Raw genomic sequence first — 22,018 nt, forward strand, 5'->3', positions numbered from 1 at the left:
GCGTCCGCGCGGAGCGGGAGGCCCGGGCTCGGCGGATGAGCTCGGGCTCGTCCTGTCCCTTTCCCCCCGCGGGGCTGCTGTGGCCGCCGCCGCCGCCRCGACTTCGGCCCCCTGCCCTCCCGAGGGCCGCGCGCCGGCGGGAGCTGCGGGGGCCGACCTGAGCCCGCTTTCTGTCTGTGTCTCGTCTCCCGCAGCCTGCGACCTGATGACGCTGGGCATCCTGGCGCTGGTGACGTCCACGGGCTGCGCCTCGGCCAGCGCGCTGCAGTCGCTGACGGACGCCATGCACATCCCGCACCTGTTTGTGCAGCGCGGGGCGGGCGGCTCGCCGCGCACCGCCTGCCACCTCAACCCCAGCGCCGAGGAGGAGGAGTACACGCTGGCCGCCCGGCCCCCCGTGCGCCTCAACGACGTCACGCTCAAGCTGGTCACGGAGCTGCGCTGGCAGAAGTTCATCGTCTTCTACGACAGCGACTACGGTGAGCGCGGCGGGGTCCGAGCGCGGCGGGGTCCGGGCGCTGCCGCCCGGCGGCCCCCCTTGGCGGGGCGGGGGGCGGGAGTGGGGGCGGGCGGCTCTGCGTCCGTCGGGGGCCTTTCCTCGTCGTTTGGCTTTCCCCAGGGCTCGCTGGGCTCCTCAAGGGCCGGGGGAAAGTGGACTCGGGCCTCTGGCTTGAAGGGAAGGTCGCTGTGAAAACTAACTGTCAGACAAGCGGCAAAGTTGCTTAGCAACATCTTCTACCCAGGCGGTGGAAGCTTGAATTATCTCTCGCTGCYTCAGTGAAATTATTAATAAAGCGTTGACGGTGATTGGCAGCGGTCACGTAGCTACGCGGGTAAGTTCAGCGAGGCCTCTGCCCGTCCTCTGCGAAACGCCTCCTTTCGAAGCCGAGCACCGTTCTCTTTGAAAACGAACGTTCAATTAAAAAGAAATTCTTTTTTTTACCGTGCTTCCTCTCCCCCTTCTCCTCTTGGAGTGAATTCCACGGTGGCGTCCTCCCTGGCGATAAGCCAAAAGGCCCCAGAGGCATCTCCTCCAGCAGAGCTCCCCTTTCGGCCGACGCTCGGGGAGCAGAAGCCGCTGCCCGCACGAGTTTAGTGCCTTGTGCTGAGCGTAAACAAGTGACGAAAAAACAAAACTCGCCTTGTGCCAGGCCCTCAGAGTAAAAGGGAAGTGTGCACAGCTATTACTCCTTTTTTTTTTTTAATCAGTCAACTGATGGAAATACTCTTCTGTGTGTTTAACTCAAAGTACTGTCATCACTCGTCTTAGGATACAGCGCTGGTGACAGGGAACAATAAATCTGCTACGTCGCGTTTTAAAGCTGTGGAAACCCTCTGGATTTAAACTGATGCATGTGTTTTTGGTGTGGTGACTTAAAACGAACAGAAAGATAGAAGAAACGGAGGTTAAATTGTGTTTGGAGTAATATGTGTATTTGTTTATGCAGTTTAGCTTTTACAGTTTTCCACATGCAGGATAGCTCCTCATTGCGTTTTCACTAAATAACACAAGATCGTTGYAGGTGAATCATCTTTTCTTGGTGTGAAGCTGGGCCATTCCCCCCACCCACCCTCCTCTTTAAGAACCCCCCCAAACCAGTATCGTATGCGAAGGCTTCTGAGCCAGAAGGACTTTTGAAAGGTTTAGGCGCACGTTTCTGTTCTGAGTTGTTAGCGGTGTCRCTAACCCTTTCTAAGCAGCCAGTTTGAGGGTGATTTAAAATGCTGAATCCACCTAAGGCTCTATAAGACTTCAATTATATGTGTTAGAAGATTGCCATGATGCTTCTGTAGAGATAAGCTGTACGCTCAAAAATCCAGCAACACAGTAAATAAACTGTCATTTACTTACTCTCCTTTATATATAAAACTTGACCAGTGAAWGTTTTGAAAGTGAAGGATTAGTGTGCATGTTAAGTGTTCTTTAGGTGGCCTGTTGGTCAAGATAGCAAAGTTGATGWGTAGTAGAGGATTTGGCATACAAAGATTTATTCAAATGTTTATTTCTAGGAGGGACGAGGTGGGGAAAAGGGCTTAAAGTGTCTTAAAGCATCATTTTACAGTTACTATTCCATCTTTYCTCCTGCTGTCTTGTAGTGTTAACCTTCCAAATCTGAAGGAAATTAGCCTGTTGGAGTGAGGAATTTGCAAAGGACACAGCTCCAACCTCCAGGAGCCCTGGCCCAGCAGCACTGCAGTTGTCCCCACATTCAAGCTGTTGTCACCTGTTTTTCCTGGTAGCAAGCCTGGTTGCTGAACCTGCTACCACTTACTCCAGTAGCATGGCTGTGTTTCTTTGCCTCTGTGAAAAGGGTTAACATCTCGGGAGCCRATCCTAATTCCTTTAATTCACATACTCTGTCAGTTGGGATATGATTTATCTCTTCTGTTTATCACAAATCGGCCTTCAGTCTGTAGCAGTAGGACAAACACTACCTGGGGCTGGAAGATTGCCGTGTATACTGTGCTTCTGCCAGTGCAGAGCATGTTGTCTATGGTGCTGCTTCTGGGCTAGTTCCTCTCCTATTGCTCTGGGATGGGAGAGCTATCTTAAACCCCAGTTCCATCAGAAAGGAGTGCTTTGCCTGGTTCCCTCCACTCCCATAAGTATTTTGCAGAACGAGTTTCCACGAAGAAACCAGGTCATTCTTGCATATTCTGGGCAGGCACTGGTAAATACAGAACAGGCAGTTTAATTCCCAGGAAATTGTGTGTCAAGCTCCAGAGCAGCTCACTGCCTTTCAGGGCATGCCTGCTGCCCTCTTGTCAGATGGCTTCAGCACAGCTCTGCTTATACACCTCCAGCAACTGGTCCTAGCTCAGTGGCRGGGACTGACTGCTGGCCCAGGGAAAGCAGTGAGGACAGAGGTCACTTGAAGAGCACGTGTTCATGATTATGGAGCATTTCCAGCACCAGGCTTCTGTGATTTACTCTAACAAATGGTCCTTCTCTACCTGCTCTGTGGAAGTTGTAATATTTCCCAGAGTAATGTTTTAATTTGTGCATCTGCTGATCTCTAAAAACTAGCCAATCCCGTGGTGATCTCTGTGTGGAAACTGTCAGGTTTTCTAAAGACAAAATAATATTATCACAATTTAAAGAAATCCCTTGTTCATAGTAATGCTGTGCTATACTAGAGCTGAAAATTGTTTACTTCAAGAGTTACTTGTCCCTCTTCACACATACATTTTTGCATTACAATTTCTGTACTGGCTAAATAAAGGAAAAGTAGCAGATTTGGTAAACGGAAATACAGAGTAGGCATTGAACAGCCTAGGAARCCCCTTTTATATAATTTTGCTTATAATCAAATATGCATTGTTTGACATTTGTCACTGAGAGTACAGAGAAATCTGCATGCACAATCTCAGTGAAAGAACATGGTCCTTTTCAGTAAAATGCCTTAAATTCTGTTTTTGAACTTCTGTTACAAGAGATGGAGAGATTTCACAGGAAAGATGTGCAAGTTTTAAAGAAAAKAAAATGCTAAAGGGAAATGGTAGAAGCAGGGGTCAAACCGTGACATTCTACCTAACCTAAGCTTTTAAATCTTGTCACTCTTGTGGGGAAGAAATGAGTAATAGCTTGGTTCTGGAGAAGTGACCTTTCAAAGACCTCAGACTTGAAAGGAGTGGCATTCGGACTCTTCTCGATGATGCATGGCTCTCCTACTGAGCAGCACCAATGAGGGGAAGATGAGTTGATGCATAACCACTTAGTTCTGTATTTGTATAAGGAAAGAGAAGGGTTCATGTAGATAATGCATTTCCATGACTTAACCTCGTTTTTCACTTATTTATGGTTTGGGCACAACTTCAGAAGTGTGGAAATCTACTCCATGTTGATCGTGATGGGCACTTTCTGCRGATCAGACTACTGCCTGATGGGTAAATCATGACTAGGAACTATGGTAATTCAAGTAAATGATAGCTGAGATCAGTCAAGCTGTCTGTCCTGCTGCTGGGCTGTAGAGTTGTCAGTGCTCAAGGCCAGAACAAGACAGTCGGAGTCCTTTCTCCGTGCCTGCTGCTGTTCCCTGTATTGTTCTGCGAAGGCTCCCTAGCCACTCTATACTTTCCTTTCCACTCTGAAATGGAAAGAAAAACTTGGCTTGCTTGAAACATGGCATGCAAAACTTCTCATTGGAAAAACCTGTAGAGGAATAGGGCAGTTCTAGCTGAGCTACCATATCTAGCAGAGATGGTTGTCTAACATGAGCTGACGACATGGGAAGCAGATGACTGAACTGGTGTTTGAAATTTCTTTAGAAAATTTTTAGGCAACCATTAAGTGGTGCATTAATATGAATTCTAGTAATAATAACTGAAGGGACCACTGTCGTYTTACATAAAACCCTTTGAAGTAAAATAAGGGATGAAAATCTCTCCCTGCATCATGGTATTAGGTCTTGATTTTATGGGAGAAAATCTGAGTTGGCCTTAAGTTGGTCAATGGCTGTTATACTGTGGAACTTGGTCTATCCATCTGTTAAAGAAGTCAGATCTGTTGTGTTATCTTGAAAAGCTTCAGCTGTGCTGATGTGTTTTGAATTGCTTTTTCTACTACAGTGATATCTTTTGTGCCTCCATGTGTATTGGATTGGTGTATAAAGGCCTGCCGGGMAGTTTAGTGTTTTATTTTGTTGACCTCATGGACGCAGAGGTGTCAGTAATCAAATTTGATGACACAAAAATTGGTATCATGGCAAGTTTCGTAAGGACGCTTACTAAGCTTTAAATGAYGATAGGTTAAAAGCAGTGGGTGCTGCCCACAATAAGATGAGATTGGGTAATAAAAAAATTTGAACTCTACTACTTTGGGGAGGAAATAAACAGCCATATGGATAGAGGAAGGGATTTGAAGGATTTTGGAAGCTGAGTGTGAAAATGATGAGGAATACAAAGTCATATTTCTGAAGAGTGTGTGAGTAATAGCTATGTTTTCAGGAAATTGATCTTACTGTTGAAAATATTTTATCTCTGTGGTTATGTCAAGTCTCTACTTTCCTACATACATGCACACAACATGTATTACTCATTGTAAGACAAAACAGTTCTTGTTTGTTATAACCTTGCAATGTCAGTGAAATGGTATCAGGTCTGTGAAAATGAGCTGTAATATTGTGTTCTTAATTCTTGGTGTCAACGACTGACAGCACTGTCTGGCTGAGAAGTTAGTATAAAAATTTTACAGAAGAAACTTTTTAAAAAGTTTGAGTYTCTCAGAACTACTGATGGAGCACTGTTACTACCAAAGAGGGAGGGAAAAAAAACCGAACCCACACATAAGCCCCAAACAACAATTAGTTGATTTATAAATTATTTTAATCTTCCCCCCCCCCCCTAAGATTAGAGAGTTTTTTCATTATAATCATGGATGCCACATTGGTTTTGAATACTTTGGRTCTTGCTACACAGAAACAGCTTGTTTTTCGATGTGATGACTTTTCTGGAAGTTTTTGTTTTCTTCAACAACTATATAGTAGGATTTTGTTCAAGTCCTACCTGTGAAGGACCTCTCTTTTGATTGGAAGTGGCAAGAATACTACCAATAGTTTTAAAATTGGCTTTTGATCCTGGAATGATCTTTCCTCCTGTGAGGAGGAAGGCGTGTTTGTGCAGATCACTAATCTTGCAGTTTTTTAATTCACAAAGGAATATAGTAATGAAAACTGAGAAATACATGGCTTTACACTGTCCATGTAATGCTGCAAATGGGTTGTGACATGAAACATAGGCTCACATCTAAAGCAAAGTAGAACATTTGTGCATAAGCCACCTTCACCTTACCTGCTTTATCTTTAAGATTTGCTTTATTCTGATAAGTATAACAAGCTATCTTCAGCTCCCTACATCACCAGCTCAGTTTTTAGACAACCATCTCTGCATAACAAGGACTGCYGTATTTCGCTCCCAGGGAGAGGTGTGTGCGTGCTGGGTTTAAAGCACAGAGAAGGAACCCGGCTCTCGGGAAGTGCTGGGCCAACTGCACAAGGGTTTGCGCCTGTCYGGCAAATCTGTTGCCACCAGGAAGCATTAGGCTTCCTCCGCATGAGCGGTGTGGCTGGTTTGCCTGTGTTATTACAAACGATCCTTTTCAGGTGGTGAGAGCATCCTGGCTGGAACTGCTGCAGAGCAGCCTGAGTTGGGATTGCTATGTTTGAGTAGTAAAATGCACAGAATTTAAGCGGCCAGCAGCAAAGAAACTGCTGCCAGAAGGCTGCAGAAGCAACGGTGCCAGGACGGAGTCCTTGGACATCGCTGCTGTTGCTGCATGTGGGGTAGGTGAGGAAGGAGTAGGCAAGACCTAGCCCCTCAGCTGGCAAGAAACAGCATCTTCTGAGCATTTATTCTACACAAATTCTGCATCACCTCGTTACTCATGCACAACAGGACTACTAGGTGTCTGGACTTCAGGCAAATATAAAAACCTGGACAAAGCAAAGAGTTTCCTGGGAAGACAGTGTTTGGTAGCTTAATGTATATTCGGGATCCCTGCTGCAGCGTATGTTRGGATAGAAAGTGCAGAGTTTTCCAGGTCTCATGCAGACTTTATGATTCTATTAAGTAGAAGAAAAAAACTTGGCCTTTTGGCTTTTACATTGAATTTGATCGGGAAGCTATTGAAGAAATGGCATTGTGTGTTCCTCTATTTATCCTTGAATCCCTTTTCTGACTCTAACAGCACTTAATGTAATTGGTCTACTTAAATTAAGCATAGATTTTTGTCATTTCTGTTAGTATTTTTTCTTTATTTAGTAATACAGTCTATAACACTAAATGTAATTCAAGTCAATTTCATTTCAAATTATTACTTATAWATTAATTTTAGTACTTTGATTTTTAAGGTATGTGAGTAAGCATATGACTGGGAGCAAATGTCAGATATCAGAATTCCCCCCCCCCACACACACACACACGCACACACTTTCCCCCATGTAATTCCTAACAGGGTTGGTGAACAGTGGACAGAGATTATTTCCCATAGAAGCTGTTCACTAAACACTCTCAAAGCAGTATCTGGTGTGATATATACAAATGATCTTAAAGTTATGGTTCACCCTTTATTCTGAGTGAGTATTATCAGAGCTTATCTGGAAGTTCAGTAGCAGAAGAAGCTGCTCAGAGATATTTGGACAAGTAGCTTTGGGTAGTTTCAGGCAACTAGAATTGTTCATAAATTCAAGGCACATCTAAGAAATAATTTCAGCCTTTCAGATAGTTGGAATGCTGTTTTGCAAAGACAGGGGCATGAGTTCTTTTGAAAAATTTAAAATGCTGTCAGGTGGCGTCTTCAAAACAGAAGGCTTGTTCTCTTTTTCAAAATAGTTACATTTAAAACCAATTTGTATTTTTTAAAGATTTAAAAAGAAGGGAGGGGGAAAGCTCATGGAAAAAAAGTTTTATTGGAAGTAGTTTTCTACCAGTATTTCAATTCAGTCATCCAATCAAAACTGGTTATTAATGTAAAACTGGTTATTAATGTGGTCCTGAAGGTAGTCTGTGTGCACTCCCTGATTCTTTACTGTCGTCTTTTCCAGCTCCTAGCAGTGTGTTGGAATAGTTGCTGGGCTCAGCTTCAGTGTTTTTTCAGTAAGCTGTGGGTAGCAATTTGGCCAAGGGTGATCCACTGATAAACTGTGARCGAATGTACTCAGAAGGATTCTTTACATTTCTTCTCTTCCTAATAATACGTGGTGACCGAGTACATTCATGAATGGATAATGTTATTAGTCATTGCCTTCCACAGAAGAGATCAATCTTGGGGACCACAGCRAATACAAATTTCTTAATCTTTGTAGTGCAGAAGTATGTGGGGGAATGTTTGGGTTGTTTTTAATAAAGCCCTAAAGGTCAAAATGGTTTTCAACATGCTGAGTGGCTATCAAGAAATACGTGCTATTGCCATGGTATTATCATGATGTTTTGAGCTTCCTACTTTGCCTACCTGGTATTCCTATACTTATACATTCATATATACATGTAAAATGGTAGACTACTGCACTTGTTTATAATATAGCAAATTTATTAGACAGCCTTTTGCTCAGCATTCAAGAGCTGCAAATGATCTGATGCTAATTGCATTTAAATGTAAAGCCACAGATTTCTACCACCACCTCTTCCCCTAGCATGGGGATAGACAAGCTTGGATTACAAATAGTCTTCTCTGCAATGATTTTTGTGGATGTGGAATAAGTATTCTTTAAATTAAAACAAACACAATAAAAGATGTCTTCTCCCACCCCAGCAGAAGTGCAAGATTTTATTYTGTAGCAGCATGCAGCAAAGGAAGATACTTTTCCTTAGCTGAAAAAAAAATGAGTGATCAGGAAGGATAAGCAAAGATTGATTTATTTCCCCTCCTTCAGGTGGAGGTAAATGAATGCAAACAAAGATAAGTTATGTAGCCTGCCTAGGAGGTTAYTAAATCAGGAAATAGTAGGAAATTAAAAAATATGAATTCCTGTCAGTGACATGCTCTTGGGATTCATATTGAACAGGCTTTCATCTCAGTACTTCCTCTCTTCAGGAGCAGTTGGTGTGAAACTGCAGACACTTGCTCAGGTGCGTGTGTCTTGAAGCATCCGAGTTGTGTAGGTTCAGACCAGAACCTTGTTCTACGCTTGACTGTTAGTGGTGCCACAAGTATTGTCTACTACCTTTAGGACTTAGTAGTAAACTCTCTGTTCAGTCAAGGTTTTACTGTAGCATTTGAGCTATTTACAATTTAGTGCATCACCCTACAAGGTAAGGTAGTTGTGCTAATTCTGTTGTAGAAATGATGCACTGAAACATTGGCCTTTAAGGTTATTTTATGTGTTCTTATAAATTAGGTATCTAGTCCCCTTGATTTCAGTAAGGTTTATGGACCTTGTATTTAATGTCCAGTTAGCAGTCCGCAGGTATGCAGGGTTCCCTTTCTGGCCAGAGGAGTGCAGAGATGGTAGATTTTTTGAATCCCTTGTATCGTGCTGTGCAGGCTCTCTTCTACCTTCTGTCTTTATATTCTGGAGCATTTAGCATCCATATCTGTTTTGGGAGTTATTTTAAGAGTTCTTTCAATCATTTTAGAGGCAAATGCATCATTAGACTGTAAAGAATTAAATAAAAAGTGGAACAAAAAAGGCTTCGCRATTTGGATTATTCAGAGTCAGAGCCCATTAGGAATGTAATCTGGATGTCTGAATTTCATTGGAGAGATTTAATATTCATCCTGTTATGATTTTGATGCATTTGTTTAAATGAAAATAATATAATTTTTGTGTACAAAAGTAGTAGAGGGTATTAGCCTCATTACTGGGAAACATTAAGTTCTAATGAGATGCTTTTAATATTGGACGCTTTGTTTTCGTATCTGTTGCTTTGGTAATGAAGATTCAAATAGCCCATTTCTATCAAGAACATACAGGAGAATCAGTGAGGTTTTCTCTTGCAATAATTTCATTGATCRTTCTCTGTGATGGGAAGGCTTTGGCTGGGAAACATAGCTATCACGAAACTGTTTGGAGGCAGTGCGGTTTATTTAATCAGCTTGAAAGGACTGTGGGGTCAGGAACTATTGATGATCCCCAGCTCCCYATCCGACCTATTAGTAAGAATCAAAGTCTTGGCTGGGTAAATCTTCAGCTMTTGCACAGCAGACTTGGGAATTCGGGGTGGGCTATGCAGGTACTGGGAATTCAGCTCTGACAGACACTGTACCACTGGCTCGAACTCTTGCAAGGTAACGGCGATGTTAATGGTGATGTCCTCTGGTCTGCATCTGCCCACCCTTTACTTGTATCAGCAGCAGGATATCTGCCCAGCAGTGTGTACCTGTGCAGAGTTAGGAAAATGGAGGAAAGTGATTCAATTAGGAAATTGAATGCTGAGGAATGATGCTGTGGGAGGAACAGTTGTGTGTGTTCATACCGAAAGATACGTTCAGACCCTGAAATACTAAATAACCTTTCTACCTACTGAACTGTAGCCCCAAGGTCTTGCTTTGTGCTGATACAGTTTAACCTCTCCCTAATTCATAAAGTCATCTTCCTTTGGCCCACTGCTTTTCATATGTGATGGTGACRTTCAGAGGAGTTGAGATTAATCTTGTCTCTGATTATAACATCGTTATAACATCAAGAGAACTGTGTTAAGAAAAGAATAATCCAAACCAGAATCAATACTCGGTATTGCTTTAATGCTATGACYGACAAAATCTTTATAGGAACGAATTGTCTCTTTTCCATTTATTTTTGTAAGTAGGAATTTGAATCCTCCCCCGCTGCAGAAGAGTAAGTAAAGGTCAAATTCTGGCATTGTATCCGTAAGACAGCACCGCCTGGGCGCCAACACCTACCTGGATATCCTACCAGGCACTTGGGTAAGAGAAATGCTGTCGGCTTAAGGAACAGCAGTGTGTTTTAATTTTGAGTGAATATCTTCCCTGTTGTTCTGCATTAATGATGCTGTGTTGTGATTACTCTGGATGGAAGTATACAAGCTAATTAAATTTTATGAAAAAAACACAACTTAGACTGCAGATATTTGACTCCAAGGGGCAGTCCTGGTGCCTAAGGTGCACTCTCTCTCCCATTAGCAAGCTGGGTTTGGTACTGTCCTCCATATCTGCTCTGCAGAGTAGTGTCTGTGGGAGTCTTGGTGGTGGTACTTTGTGCAGTGTAATTTTCATTTTCTCCCATCTTGTGCATCCACATTACCCTGGACAAGCTGTAATTAAGTAAAACAATCTATTACAGTATTAACAGAGGAGTAACAAGGGCAGCCTTGCAGTGGGAAGGGTGGGAGGCAAAGGAAGAGGGACACTTTAAATGCTGGTTTATTGGCCACTTAGTTGAGTTGACCGATAACAAATGTATTCATCCTTTTCCTTCTCTAAAATCCTCTTAACGGCATTAGAAAGATTAGTTATGTTCATTACAAAGCATAACAGAGGGGTGAAAACCCAAAAGCATAGGTTTGGAAAGTGCGGCAGCCTCTCGGTAACCACAGACTGGCGTCGGAGGAGTTTTATGGGTGTAATGGCAGTAATGTCGTTCAGGGATGAAGTGTTTCTTGGCTGAATGTCGCTGTCCTTCCCCTGCTGGCGCTCTGAATGCTGCTGCCCTTCCGGCACTGGCTCCCTCCTTCCGCGCTCCGTGTCCGTCTCCGCAGGCAGGCTAGAGGTAGACATTGCATTTGTTGGCTTTTCCTTAGCATCCAGTATTCTTCATCCTGCTCAGAGTACTGTGATTTAACCAGTTCACTTCTGATCTGGCTTAGTAAATCCTGCTGTGCAACAGTAGCAGCCTGAGAAAATTAGTTAATTAGCAATAATAGAAATCTCAAATGCTTTTGGTTGTGTCAGTAAGACATTCAGTGCCTCTTCAGACTGTTGCATCTAAATCAAAATCATTTGATTTAGAACATGCTGTGATTGAAAACATTCTTATTAGCCTTAACTAAGGTGGCAAGAGTGAAATAYGAAGTTAGCAGTGAGATTTGTTTGTTTCACTTCACGGGCTTAGCTCACAACTGAAAATGATAGAGAAACTTACTTTCACCTACTCAGCGACTTCATTGCAGCACCTTTTAAAAAAATAGTGTAAAGATTAACAAAGCTAAAAGTTTCACATTTGGAAAGAGGGAGAGRAGGAAGTTTGTAGTTAGATTTATTTTCTTGTGCGTCATACTGCAAACTAAAGCATCTGAATTAGACTGGTTTAAATGATGAAGAATAAATGATGAAAACTTTGTCCTCTTTCAGTGAAAGAGCATGTRCATTACTATGTGGTTATGCAAGAACTGATGTACCAGAGTAACTTTAAATGGATAAATAATYTCCTTGAAATCCACACGTAAATGAGTAATTGTAGAAAGGGAACCGAGGAACTTATCACCTGTCTGAAGTGATCAGAACCACTGTGGTTCTCGCAGCTGCAGAAAGGTCTGCCTGGTGTGGCAAACCCCTGCACGGGGCCTTTTTAGTACCAGAGCCTGGTGCCATGCCAGGAGGCCCACGCAGCAGCAGCAGCTCCTCTCCTGCAGATTGCATGCACATGCTGAATTGCTCTATCTTTAGACATAGAGGGACTGCAAAGGCTAAATATAAYCTTAAATTGAAATATATAAAGCTGTCTGCAGAACGTGCCTGTGTATGTGTATGGRAGGACTGAATTGTTTGGGGGTGTGTGTGCGGTTTTTTCAGCATGGTTCCTGAAAAATAAGACATCTATGAYTGTCCTCTGCATGCCTGAGGTTCTGTCAGTCTGCCTGTGCCCTGAATAATTTTTTTTTGTAAACCAATTTGATATATAAGAGGCCTCAAAGCTTTTCTACACATTTTGCAAAAATAGGCAGTCAGTACAGGAGAGAGCTGCAAACTCGTGCTGCATGAGAGGAGACGGTGTGAGCACGGTTGCAGAGTATTAAACAACAAGGAATCAACCCAGGCACAGCGGGAGCTTGCTGTAGCTTGACGGCAGAGAGCCTCCAAAGGAGGAGGATCTTACGGAAAGACTCAAGGGTGCTGAAAGCTTCCGTGAGACGTTATTAAACATGAGGTAGTCCAACTATCAGGCACAAAGTCTCAGGATTCATGACTGCCGTTGCTTATGAAACAAGTTGTTTGTTTCTAATGTTCCAGTGCTTAATTCCTCTTGTGTGTTAATTAATCTTCTGTGTTCAGGAAGATGTGCTGGTGTGGGGGTGAGTAATGGACTGGGATGGAGTAAACCACCTCTTCAGGGAGGCGGGGAAAGATAACAAATGCCACCCTCTGCCTACAGCGGTTACTGTGGTGGCTTAGGACGTGCCAGGACRGAGTTGTGGTGCAGCATCTACCTTTCTTTTTTTGCTGGATTTTTTTTTTCTCTCTGAAGATAGCCTTTGCTTGGGACTCCATGAAATTTATTCTTCTGCTCACTGTGGCCATTAATCACSTTATAGTAGAAACAGGCAAATTTGAGCCCCTTCTGCTGCAGAATGGCTGGCTGTGCCACCTGAGGGAAAGGAAAATCCTTACAAAACTAATAAGCATCTGGCGCGAGGGGGAAGCGTTTGAGCAGATCTGACCCTTTGTCGGAGAGGGGTGCTTTTTTTCATTGCAGGGTTTGCATATTGATGTGAGAAAGAAAAATTAACCTTGCTACTTAGCAAAACAATAGATAATTAGATCTCTGTTTCTTATTAATAATGACAGCACTTAACACAAGTTGAAGCATCAGGAAAACCATCAGGGGATTCTTAATAATTGTTTAGAAAACAAAAAAGTAAAGTTGGATTTCCTCTTGCTTGTGATCAATGCTGTTTTTCCAAGTATCGCTTCAGCAGAATCTGTAGGGACGATTATTTGTCATTGATTTATTGGAAAATAAGGATTTAAGAATACMTTTGATTTCTGTGTTAATGTAAGCATTTTTGGACAAATGTGGGTCAYTTCCTAAACAAAGAGAATGTTCTTATCGCCCACCCAGTAGAAAAAAAATACCTTAGCTGAAATGCTCCTATGAGGAATTGATACTGACTTGAGTATTTTCTTTCATAAAACATAATAAAAATTAACAGCTAAATTTTTTTTTATTCTAATAATGATTTAAAGACTGGAAACTAGTAAGCAAAAAGAGACCTACGGGAATATGCAAGTAGCTTTCTTTCCCTTATGTATCTTGTGGGAGGATTGTTGTTTTTTATTTAGCTAATTCTTTATATGCTGAAGAGTTTTCTTTTTTTTTTTTCCTTTTGTGTTAGGAGAAAGTATCCTTTTTCTTTAAATGGAAAGAGGAAGAAAGATAATCTGAAAGAGGATTTTAAGCAGTGTTTCTTGCTGTTAATTACTGTGGAAATCTTATAGGAATTGTGTATGTGATGTTAATTCCTAGTTTAGTAGTTTGAGGCGCGAATACATCTACAGGCAAGTTTCCCATCGCAGCCCTTCTGCGCGAGATGAAGCTGTGCTGCCAGACACCAGGAGCTTGCTGCGGCCTGTCTTACTGTGGCGGGACTCCTGCCTGGCATTGGACTTGTTGCTATGAATACGAGGAGTACATCGCACGTTGAAGATGAAGCTGAAATAGCCCTTAAACCCGCCATAAAGACCGCAGAAGGCGGTGAGAGCCATAGAGATGGTTCTCTACGAAGCCGCCTGCGCGTCAGCGTAATGTCTCGGGCGCCGGGGGCTCCTCGAGCCGAAGGGTCGATCGGACCCCCCTCAGCCCCGCCGGTGACGTTCATCTCGGCCCCGTCGGTCCCTCTGCCGTCGCGGCGCCTCGCTCGCGTCGCTCGGAGTAGCGTGTGCCTGGCCGCCGCCAGCCCGGTTTACGTGCRCGGCACGCGAGCTCCCGCTTATCGCAGGGAGAGCAGCAGCAGCCCTTAATCTAGCATTAAAACCAAACGATACTCAGGTCCCTCTTGCTGTGACTTTTCCACAGCTTTTCTGTCTGTCAAATATTCAAGTCTCAGATAGTGGAGGGGGGGAACGTTTTAGACTTGCTTGCTTTTTTAAAGTGGTATTTTTCATGAAGGTAATTGATGGCTGTCGATAAGATTCAATTGACATCAAGCCTCTACAGCTGCTTAATAAAACTCAAGTGACAGAAACCAACCCCCAACCCACCTGTTCGCATGTTTCAAACAAATCTCTTCTGAACTCTTGGAGAAAATGAAAGTGGCCCTGTTTCATCAYGAAGCTTGAGAAGACCCCCCTGAACTGTCCCTTTACAGCAGGGGACCTGTGTGTTAGTGTTCCTGGCCTGGAGATGGCTCTTCCTTCTCCTCCTGGCACGTTGACTCAAAGTGCTTGACAAGACTCGAGTGCTTGATCAAAAGGTTATTGAAGCAATGGTCGTTTTTCCAAGATACGAGCTTTAGGAGAGGCCCCGCTGTGCACACAGTCGGTTTTGTCCCCTTTATTTTAAGGGTGGTGAGGAAGCTGGATCAGTACTAAGTTTGGAGGACTTCTGTGTTCCACGGACGCGTGGTTCGGGTGACAGCCACGTGCTTTGCAGTTGGTGTCTACTTGAGGTGCRGGCGTTCCTGTCCCCGGCTTCCTTGCCCCAGGCGTGGGCAGTGGGGCAGCAGAGCCGCCCCTCGTAGCGGGAAGCTGGTGAGACACCAGTGCTCGTGCTGTGCTTCGCGGGGGGGCTTGTCTCGTGCTCGCGTTGCCAAGGCTGTGTATCAGAGCCTCAAAATGTCTGCCTTTCTGCCCTTGGGATCACCATTGCTTTACAGAATTCACTCAAATGTATTAATTAGAAACAGCTTTAACTACAGAGCTAGTATAGAGGGAAACTTCTAGGAATAAGAATTTGGTTTGGTGTCGTTTAGGCACATTAAGCAAAAGTGAATCTTCTGGGATAAAATGCAATTTGTACTTTCTGCAGTCAACACTAAGCTTTCTGGATTTCCAAATAACCCAGCATTGCTGCTGGAGGGTACGGACCAGTGCAGGACATGCAGGCTTTACGGCAGCGTGTTTTCACTGAAGTAGCTTTTAATTTCCTGTGTTGTTTGCTTTGTATCTCCACAGCATGGAGCATGTTAGCTGTGCATGCTATCTTTGTAGGAATATATACATAAGAAAAGGGGGATGGGGGGGATTGGTAGTATCTGTTTTCTTTAGTGCTATAAAGCTTTTTATATTGTAACTTTGTTTTCATGTAGCCCTGGTAGCTTTCTGTAGCATTCTGCTTTTTAGATTGAATTTTTGTCATGTTTGGATTGTCCTGGAGAGTGAATTATTTTGGAAAGGTCAAGCTATGTGGATAATTTGGTATTGATTTGCTGAACGTAAAGCACCTGGCAAATCCAGAGGAGTTTGTGTTTTTACATACTGTGAGCTGACTACACCCTTGTATTTTCTTCTGTTCTTGTTTTCTTTCCTGTCTCTCCTATGCATCAAATGGCAAACCTGGTGCTTCCACTGTGTTACGCAGCATGCACCAAGCACTCGGTTGCCAGCGGCTTTCCAAGGTAGTGCAGCCCTGACGCTGCAGTTGTTACTGGGTGGTGGATGTATGAATTTCTCCTTGACTTTCCATAGTTCAGTAGGTGCTTTATTAATGCTTGGCAGAAAACAGGTAGCACAAGGAAGTCCATGTTACTGTAGCTAACATTCATGCTTACATTTTGCTGACTTTTGAGAACTTAGTCTGATGGATGAGACTTCTGAAGGCACAGGAAGTTAGCTCCATGCTTATTATAATTAAAGTCAGATGAACTGATAAATATTGAAAATGTCTGGCTGTAAATTCTGATAGTTAAAGTAAAATATGCTGTAACTACATAATATTGAGGTAAAATGAACTGAAGGACTTGTCTCAAGGTCAAATTCAACTTCTTTTCAGAGCATAACATATGTCCTGTGTTAAATGGAAAGATAAAAATTAAATGTGATGTTGAGGTGTTTGAAAGTTGTGAGGTAGCRGAATATTCTAGTGTACATTTAATTAACTTTGAAGGACTTCTGTGTCTGTATAGCAGTGGATTGTGCTTGGGAGACCACCTGTAAAAAGACTTCCTTAATATGCTGATCTTCCCTTTTGAACAGCTTTGTTAATTGTTCAGAAAACTTTAAATAATAATAATAATAATAAAATCAGCAGTTTGCTTCCATGAATGCAAATGTATTTCAAATCCTTAAGAAAATTGAAAAAAGACCTGCAGGCCAGCAGAGAGAAGACTGTAATACAGGAGAATGAAGATGCTTGAGCTAGGTCTTTTTTCCCCTTCTCTAAGACACTTTGATAATTGAGACCTTGTTTCTGCTACCCAGCTTGCACTGCAAGGGCAGKGATTACAAAATCTCAACCTATCACACCATATTCTGAGCTCGCACTGTGGCGGTTCCTGTTTTCTTGTACTGGGACATTTGCATGGCAGATGGTATGACTGGAAGGCAGTTGTGCTCCAGGTAACATTCTTTTTCTCTAGTTTACTTGTATACTGATTATTGAAAATTTAGTGTTTACACAGACAAGTTTTCTACATAGAAGTGATAGTGTTTTCTTTTGGGGATGGAAGTTGTTTAGATAGCAAATGTTTAATTAATCTTCCTATTTCCTTCTCATAGTGGAAGATATTTTTAATGGAAACTGCATGTTAGTGAGCAGGGTGAAGGTAGGCAGCAAGAGAGCAGTGTTGTGGTGGGTGGGTTTTTTTGTTTTTTTTTTTGTTTGTTTTTAAGTGTCTTGGGCTACAAATTGTTTCATGACATCCTAAAGGATTATTTGAGTCTTTTGAATAAGATTGGATAAGAGGAGATATGAGTCATTGCTTGCTGCCACTTCAGATGGATGGCCACGGTCTGAAACCACACCGGGTTGTTGCTAACATTCCTCTTTCTCCAGTTGTAACACTGCCGAAAGAGGAGTTGGTAGTGTGAGAAATCCCCTTTTCTRCTAACTGTTGTCCACCAGAAGCACAGAGACACTAGGCTGTTCAGACATTAGCAAGGGGCTGGAACTTGAGAAATGCTCTTTTCACTGCAGCATGGCAAACCTGCTGCCAATAAACATATGGGTCAGTTGTGCGTAATAGATCCATGAAAAAGAGAAACATAATGCCTTGACCATGACTTAAGAATGCAAAGCTGCTTTTATTTTAGATCTTATTTTCTTCTAGGAAGAACAGCACTATGTATTTTTTATCTTTGTAAGCAAATACTATTTCTATTGCATACTAGCCTTTATGCAAGATGTGCTGGGGAGAAGAGTCAAATTTGACTTCTGATGTTGATGCTTGTTTGGATGTTGATCTTTCCTGAACAGCAGTAATGACCAGTGATGTTTTGAAGGCAGGCATCTTTCATCTCTAGAGCTTTTCTGTTTTTTAGATAGATTTGATAAACATTTTCCGTTTAGCTTTCAGTTTATTTTTTATCTCTGGAATTATTTTTCTTTAATTTTCTATTTGTTGATAGGCAAGTACTTCATAACTAGCCTTCAGTCAGCGCATCAATCTTAAAGATGAAACAGCCCRTTAGTGCAAACTTTACCAACATTGAACATTTTTTCCTTTCTTGATTCCTTTTAACTTTTGCATATATTGAAGAGCCCTTTCTCAGTGCTTCAAACCTTACAGCCTTATGATGTMTTGCAAGTTTTGTGGTATTAATAAGCTGGAACTAATCTGACTTAAAAGCACAACCTCATTGATAAGCCTTTTAGGGGACCTAGTTCAAATAGTCTCTTAGATGGCCCAAGAACTCATTGCTGAGTTGGTCTAATTATTTCTATGTGAGAACTGTAATTACATTTTTTTACATGTAAAGTATTCTTAAAAGATGATACTAAACCTAAGGACTCTTCCATTTCTACAGTTTTATCAATGTACTTCTGCCCTGGTTTGCAGTATTTACTGTTGTTTTCTTAAAATTTTTATTTCATGATACCTTTTTCCCCTTGAGTGATCTCAAATTTTTGTCTCCAGTTTGGATGTCCCTATTTAAGTTGGCTGAATCATAAATTAAGCACAAAGGATAATTTGTTTCACTGTTTGTTTTGGTTTCCAGTTTTTAGAAAGCATTTTAAAGTTTCTTTTTGATTCAAAAACTTTCTTCCTTTAGAGAAGCATTTCTTCTAGTTTTCCAAATTTTTCATTTAATTGAAAATCCAGTTGAACCAAAATAGCCACGTGGACCTTCTACAAAAGCGTGAGGAATGCTTGCTTATTTRTGTGCATGTGCTTCTGTGAGTGAATGTATTTAGAAGTAATACGGTTTGACGTGTATATTAAATCCATTGCCGTATATTTTTGTTCGTCAAAAACTGTAGGTCTTGATGCATTGTTGACCAAAGCTTGGGTGAGATGGGTGGGGTKGTTTTTGTGTGTGTGATTATGCCCTTGATTAGGCAAGGCTACATTTGGCTGTGGAAACCCATAGTTGTGGTGAGGAGAGGTGCTCCAGAAGCATTCTGAAGCCTTGAGTTAACTGTTCATATCCATGACATAGTATCCAAAGTTCCGGATTGAGTCTTTGGATCTGTGTGCTTAGACATGTGTTATAACACATCTTATGTATAAGTTAGCAGGCGTCTTCCCGTCGGTCTTCATAGTTAAGTCTGTTTTCATTAAGGTTGTTCAGCAGTGAATTCCTTTCCGCTTTCTAAATTATGGTGTAAAGAGATATCAYCACAGGCAAAATGAAAGATCACCTAGTATTTTCTCTCTCAAGGCGGTGGGTTATTTTAAAGTTGTTGAATACCTGCTGGATTTAAAAATGTTCAGAAATTGGCTATGTTTGCCTCAAAAAAAAAAAAAAAAAAAAAAAGAAAAAAAGAAAAAAGAAAGAAAAGAATCAACAAAGACTGATACTCTGTAATGGTGTATCAAACTTTAGTAATGCTTAATCCTTTTGATATGCTCACCCAAGGGACAGGGAAAGCGASGAAATTAGAGCAGGCGTACAGGGTGTTGAAAAGAGTGAGCCARGGAGCTGCTTGGGAGTGTTGCCTGTGCTGTGAGACAGGAGCACTACACCACGCACCGCATCAGTGTGGCTGCAGTTAGTCTGCGGTTTCTCAAGCCTTTGGAGCTGAGTTCTGTGCTAAATTGCTGGTTAACAGAGGGAAGCATTTGCTGTAAAAAGAAAATAGTCACTCTTAAATTTGGAAGTTCGTAGAGTTACTGTGGTAGGGCTCTGTCAGGATGCAGCAGGGTGCTGCTTGCTGGGTCGCCCGCCGTGGGGTCTCTGCGTGTCTTCTCCTGCTTGCTCTCTTTTGGTGGCATTATCCACTGCAGCAGGTCACTAGTGAACCAAATCAAAGCTGGGATTTCTAGCAGTGGTGTAATACAATTGTATTAATTCTGCAGAGCAGAATTGTGGGGTGTATTTGATTTTTGTATGGAGGTAGTGAGGTGCTTTATCAGCCACGCTATCTGAGAGAAGGCKCAGGACATCCCGTGCTTTTGGATACGTATCCATATTCAAATGAGACCATGGACRTTGCTGACACAACATGCTGATGTGGTATTGTTTTGGGAGTGATATGCCTCTAATAGCATCCCTCAGTTTTCATGAATATATATCAGTAGATTTTGARAGAAGAGCTGCAGGAAAATACATAAATATAAATGGCAGTCTTTTTTTTTTTTGCCAAATAACGCTTTGATGACTTAAGTTCCTCTACAAAAGGTCTGTAGGTTTTCTTGGTTTTTATCTGATGCTCATCAAATTTCAAGGCATAATTGTTTCTCTATCATAATAGATAGTATATCCCAGATTAGAACTTTCTGCATCTGAAAGCTAAGTAGATTTAAGATAGTTTGTAATGGAGAAGTGCTGGGAAAGGTCTACCAGTGCCATCRTCTCCTTCTGAATCAGTGAAGTTCAACTGGCCATGATTTATGAATCTGTGAATAAGGCCTTAAATATTTCCTTGGGAAACAGTATTTCTGAAGTTAATGTRCAAGTTGCTTTTCTTAATGTTTGATAAATGAGTTTTGTTCCAGCTGACACTGTTAGTTGAGTAAAATAAGCCATTTAAATTCTCAGAAACCCTAGTTCAGAACTWGAATTTAAATTAGGGCATTGCAATGAGAAATTGTGGAGAGAGGGCTCTGTTTGGAGRAGCCCTAAGGTCAGTTATGATCTCCCTCAGGCCGGATCTGTAGGTGATGACCCATCACTGGGGTGATGACAGCCCATCACTGCCCTGTTAGGTGTTACTGACTTTATAGCCAAAGCTCTAGGAGCTTGTCAGTTCTTCAAGTGTCTGATTTAATCCCAGATTACATGAAGGCAGCAGCTATTTGCCTCAGTCACTTCCAGAAATAATAGGGGGAAAAAAAGAGAACAGGTTATGATGCAGGGAGCTTCAGAAACTCCTGAAACCATCAAGAACCTACAGATGTTGTGTCCCTGGAATCAGTGATGAAGAAACACCGCCTGCTTTCTGTGACTGTGGAGGTTAGATGTGCTCCAGTACAATAGGAGTACCCGGTTTTGGAACCTGAATGTGTGGAGCGTGTGCATTCATAGTTACTCAAAAATACTTTCAAAGCTTGTGGGAACAGGGTGGGGGTGGGAATCAAAGAATCAAATGATGGGGGGGGGAAGATGTTCATGGTTCATGTATGCACCACAAGTGTGGAGGTTAATGTGCAGGAAAGAACATTGCCCCATTTTTTTCTAACAGTTTAAGCTTCCTTTCTCTCTCTTTTGAGCTGGAAGAGGAGAAAGGCATTGCCTTTCCCTYTAAAGCCTTTCTGTAAGAAATGACTGGAGCAAGGGGGGGGGGAAAGAGCAATGTGCCCTAGCCATCAGCCTGAGTTTGGGATGTCTCCTTGATTTGGTTAACTTTTTATTTATTTTTTTAACTCACTCTCCACTCAGTTTCCATCCAACATTATATGGGTTCTCCTTCATGCTGGGTGWGTTGAATGTGCAGAACATGTTGGTCTTTGTGAATGAAGAAGAGCATGAGAGGGTTTCCTACTGAGACTGCCAGACTTGACTTACCTTTTGAGAATTCACTTTTTTTCTAGCATAGTGAGAAATTTTTGAAAGCGGGACTCTAATTGGAGAGAGTCTAAAGACAAATTTCTTAAAGTTATGAAAATCATATTTTTTTCAAACGAAAACTGAATTTTCAGCTTTTTCAATATCCAGAGTCCTGGAAAGAATGTATGTGGGTAGAGCAGGGCAAGGGGTCCGCACACACAAAGGAAGTATCCTAGGGAGGAGGAGGGGGCAGGGTGGGTTATTGCGCTTTCGTGGGTAGGTGCAGGGTTGCTTTAGAGAAAACATGTTGTTTAGCGAATGGATGCATGACCTGGTTCTCCTGTCTCTTCARGTTTGCAACTTGTCAAACTTCATTGACATAATGTGTTTTACACCTTTGCTCACACTCTTATACGCGTGGAAGAAAGTATATGTTGAAATAATCTATCCTACGGTACTTACATTAGCTAATTGCCAAGCAGTATATTCAAAGTAATTAGTGCATCCAAAAATACAAACTAAAAGTGTTTTAATGACTGTTTAACTTCATGAACACTGAATAATTTTTCTTTTCTCAAGATGTTATTTTATTATGTTGCA

The 22,018-nt window shown here is 42.0% G+C and overlaps 1 protein-coding gene across 1 annotated transcript in view; it reads left to right on the plus strand.

Annotated features, from left to right (window-relative positions):
* The window catches only part of GRID1 (glutamate ionotropic receptor delta type subunit 1), a 492,844-nt gene that overhangs the window by 200,529 nt on the left and 270,297 nt on the right, over nucleotides 1–22,018 (plus strand). Inside the window, exon 2 of the mRNA XM_085323688.1 lies at nucleotides 195–479. Within this exon, the coding sequence (XP_085179814.1) occupies nucleotides 195–479 (285 nt within the window). The remainder of the gene's footprint in view (nucleotides 1–194; nucleotides 480–22,018) is intronic.

The sequence above is a fragment of the Rhea americana genome, unplaced genomic scaffold (assembly GCF_003343005.1).
Source record: "Rhea americana isolate MKP2758 unplaced genomic scaffold, rheAme1 scaffold_86, whole genome shotgun sequence".
Taxonomy (NCBI): domain Eukaryota; kingdom Metazoa; phylum Chordata; class Aves; order Rheiformes; family Rheidae; genus Rhea; species Rhea americana.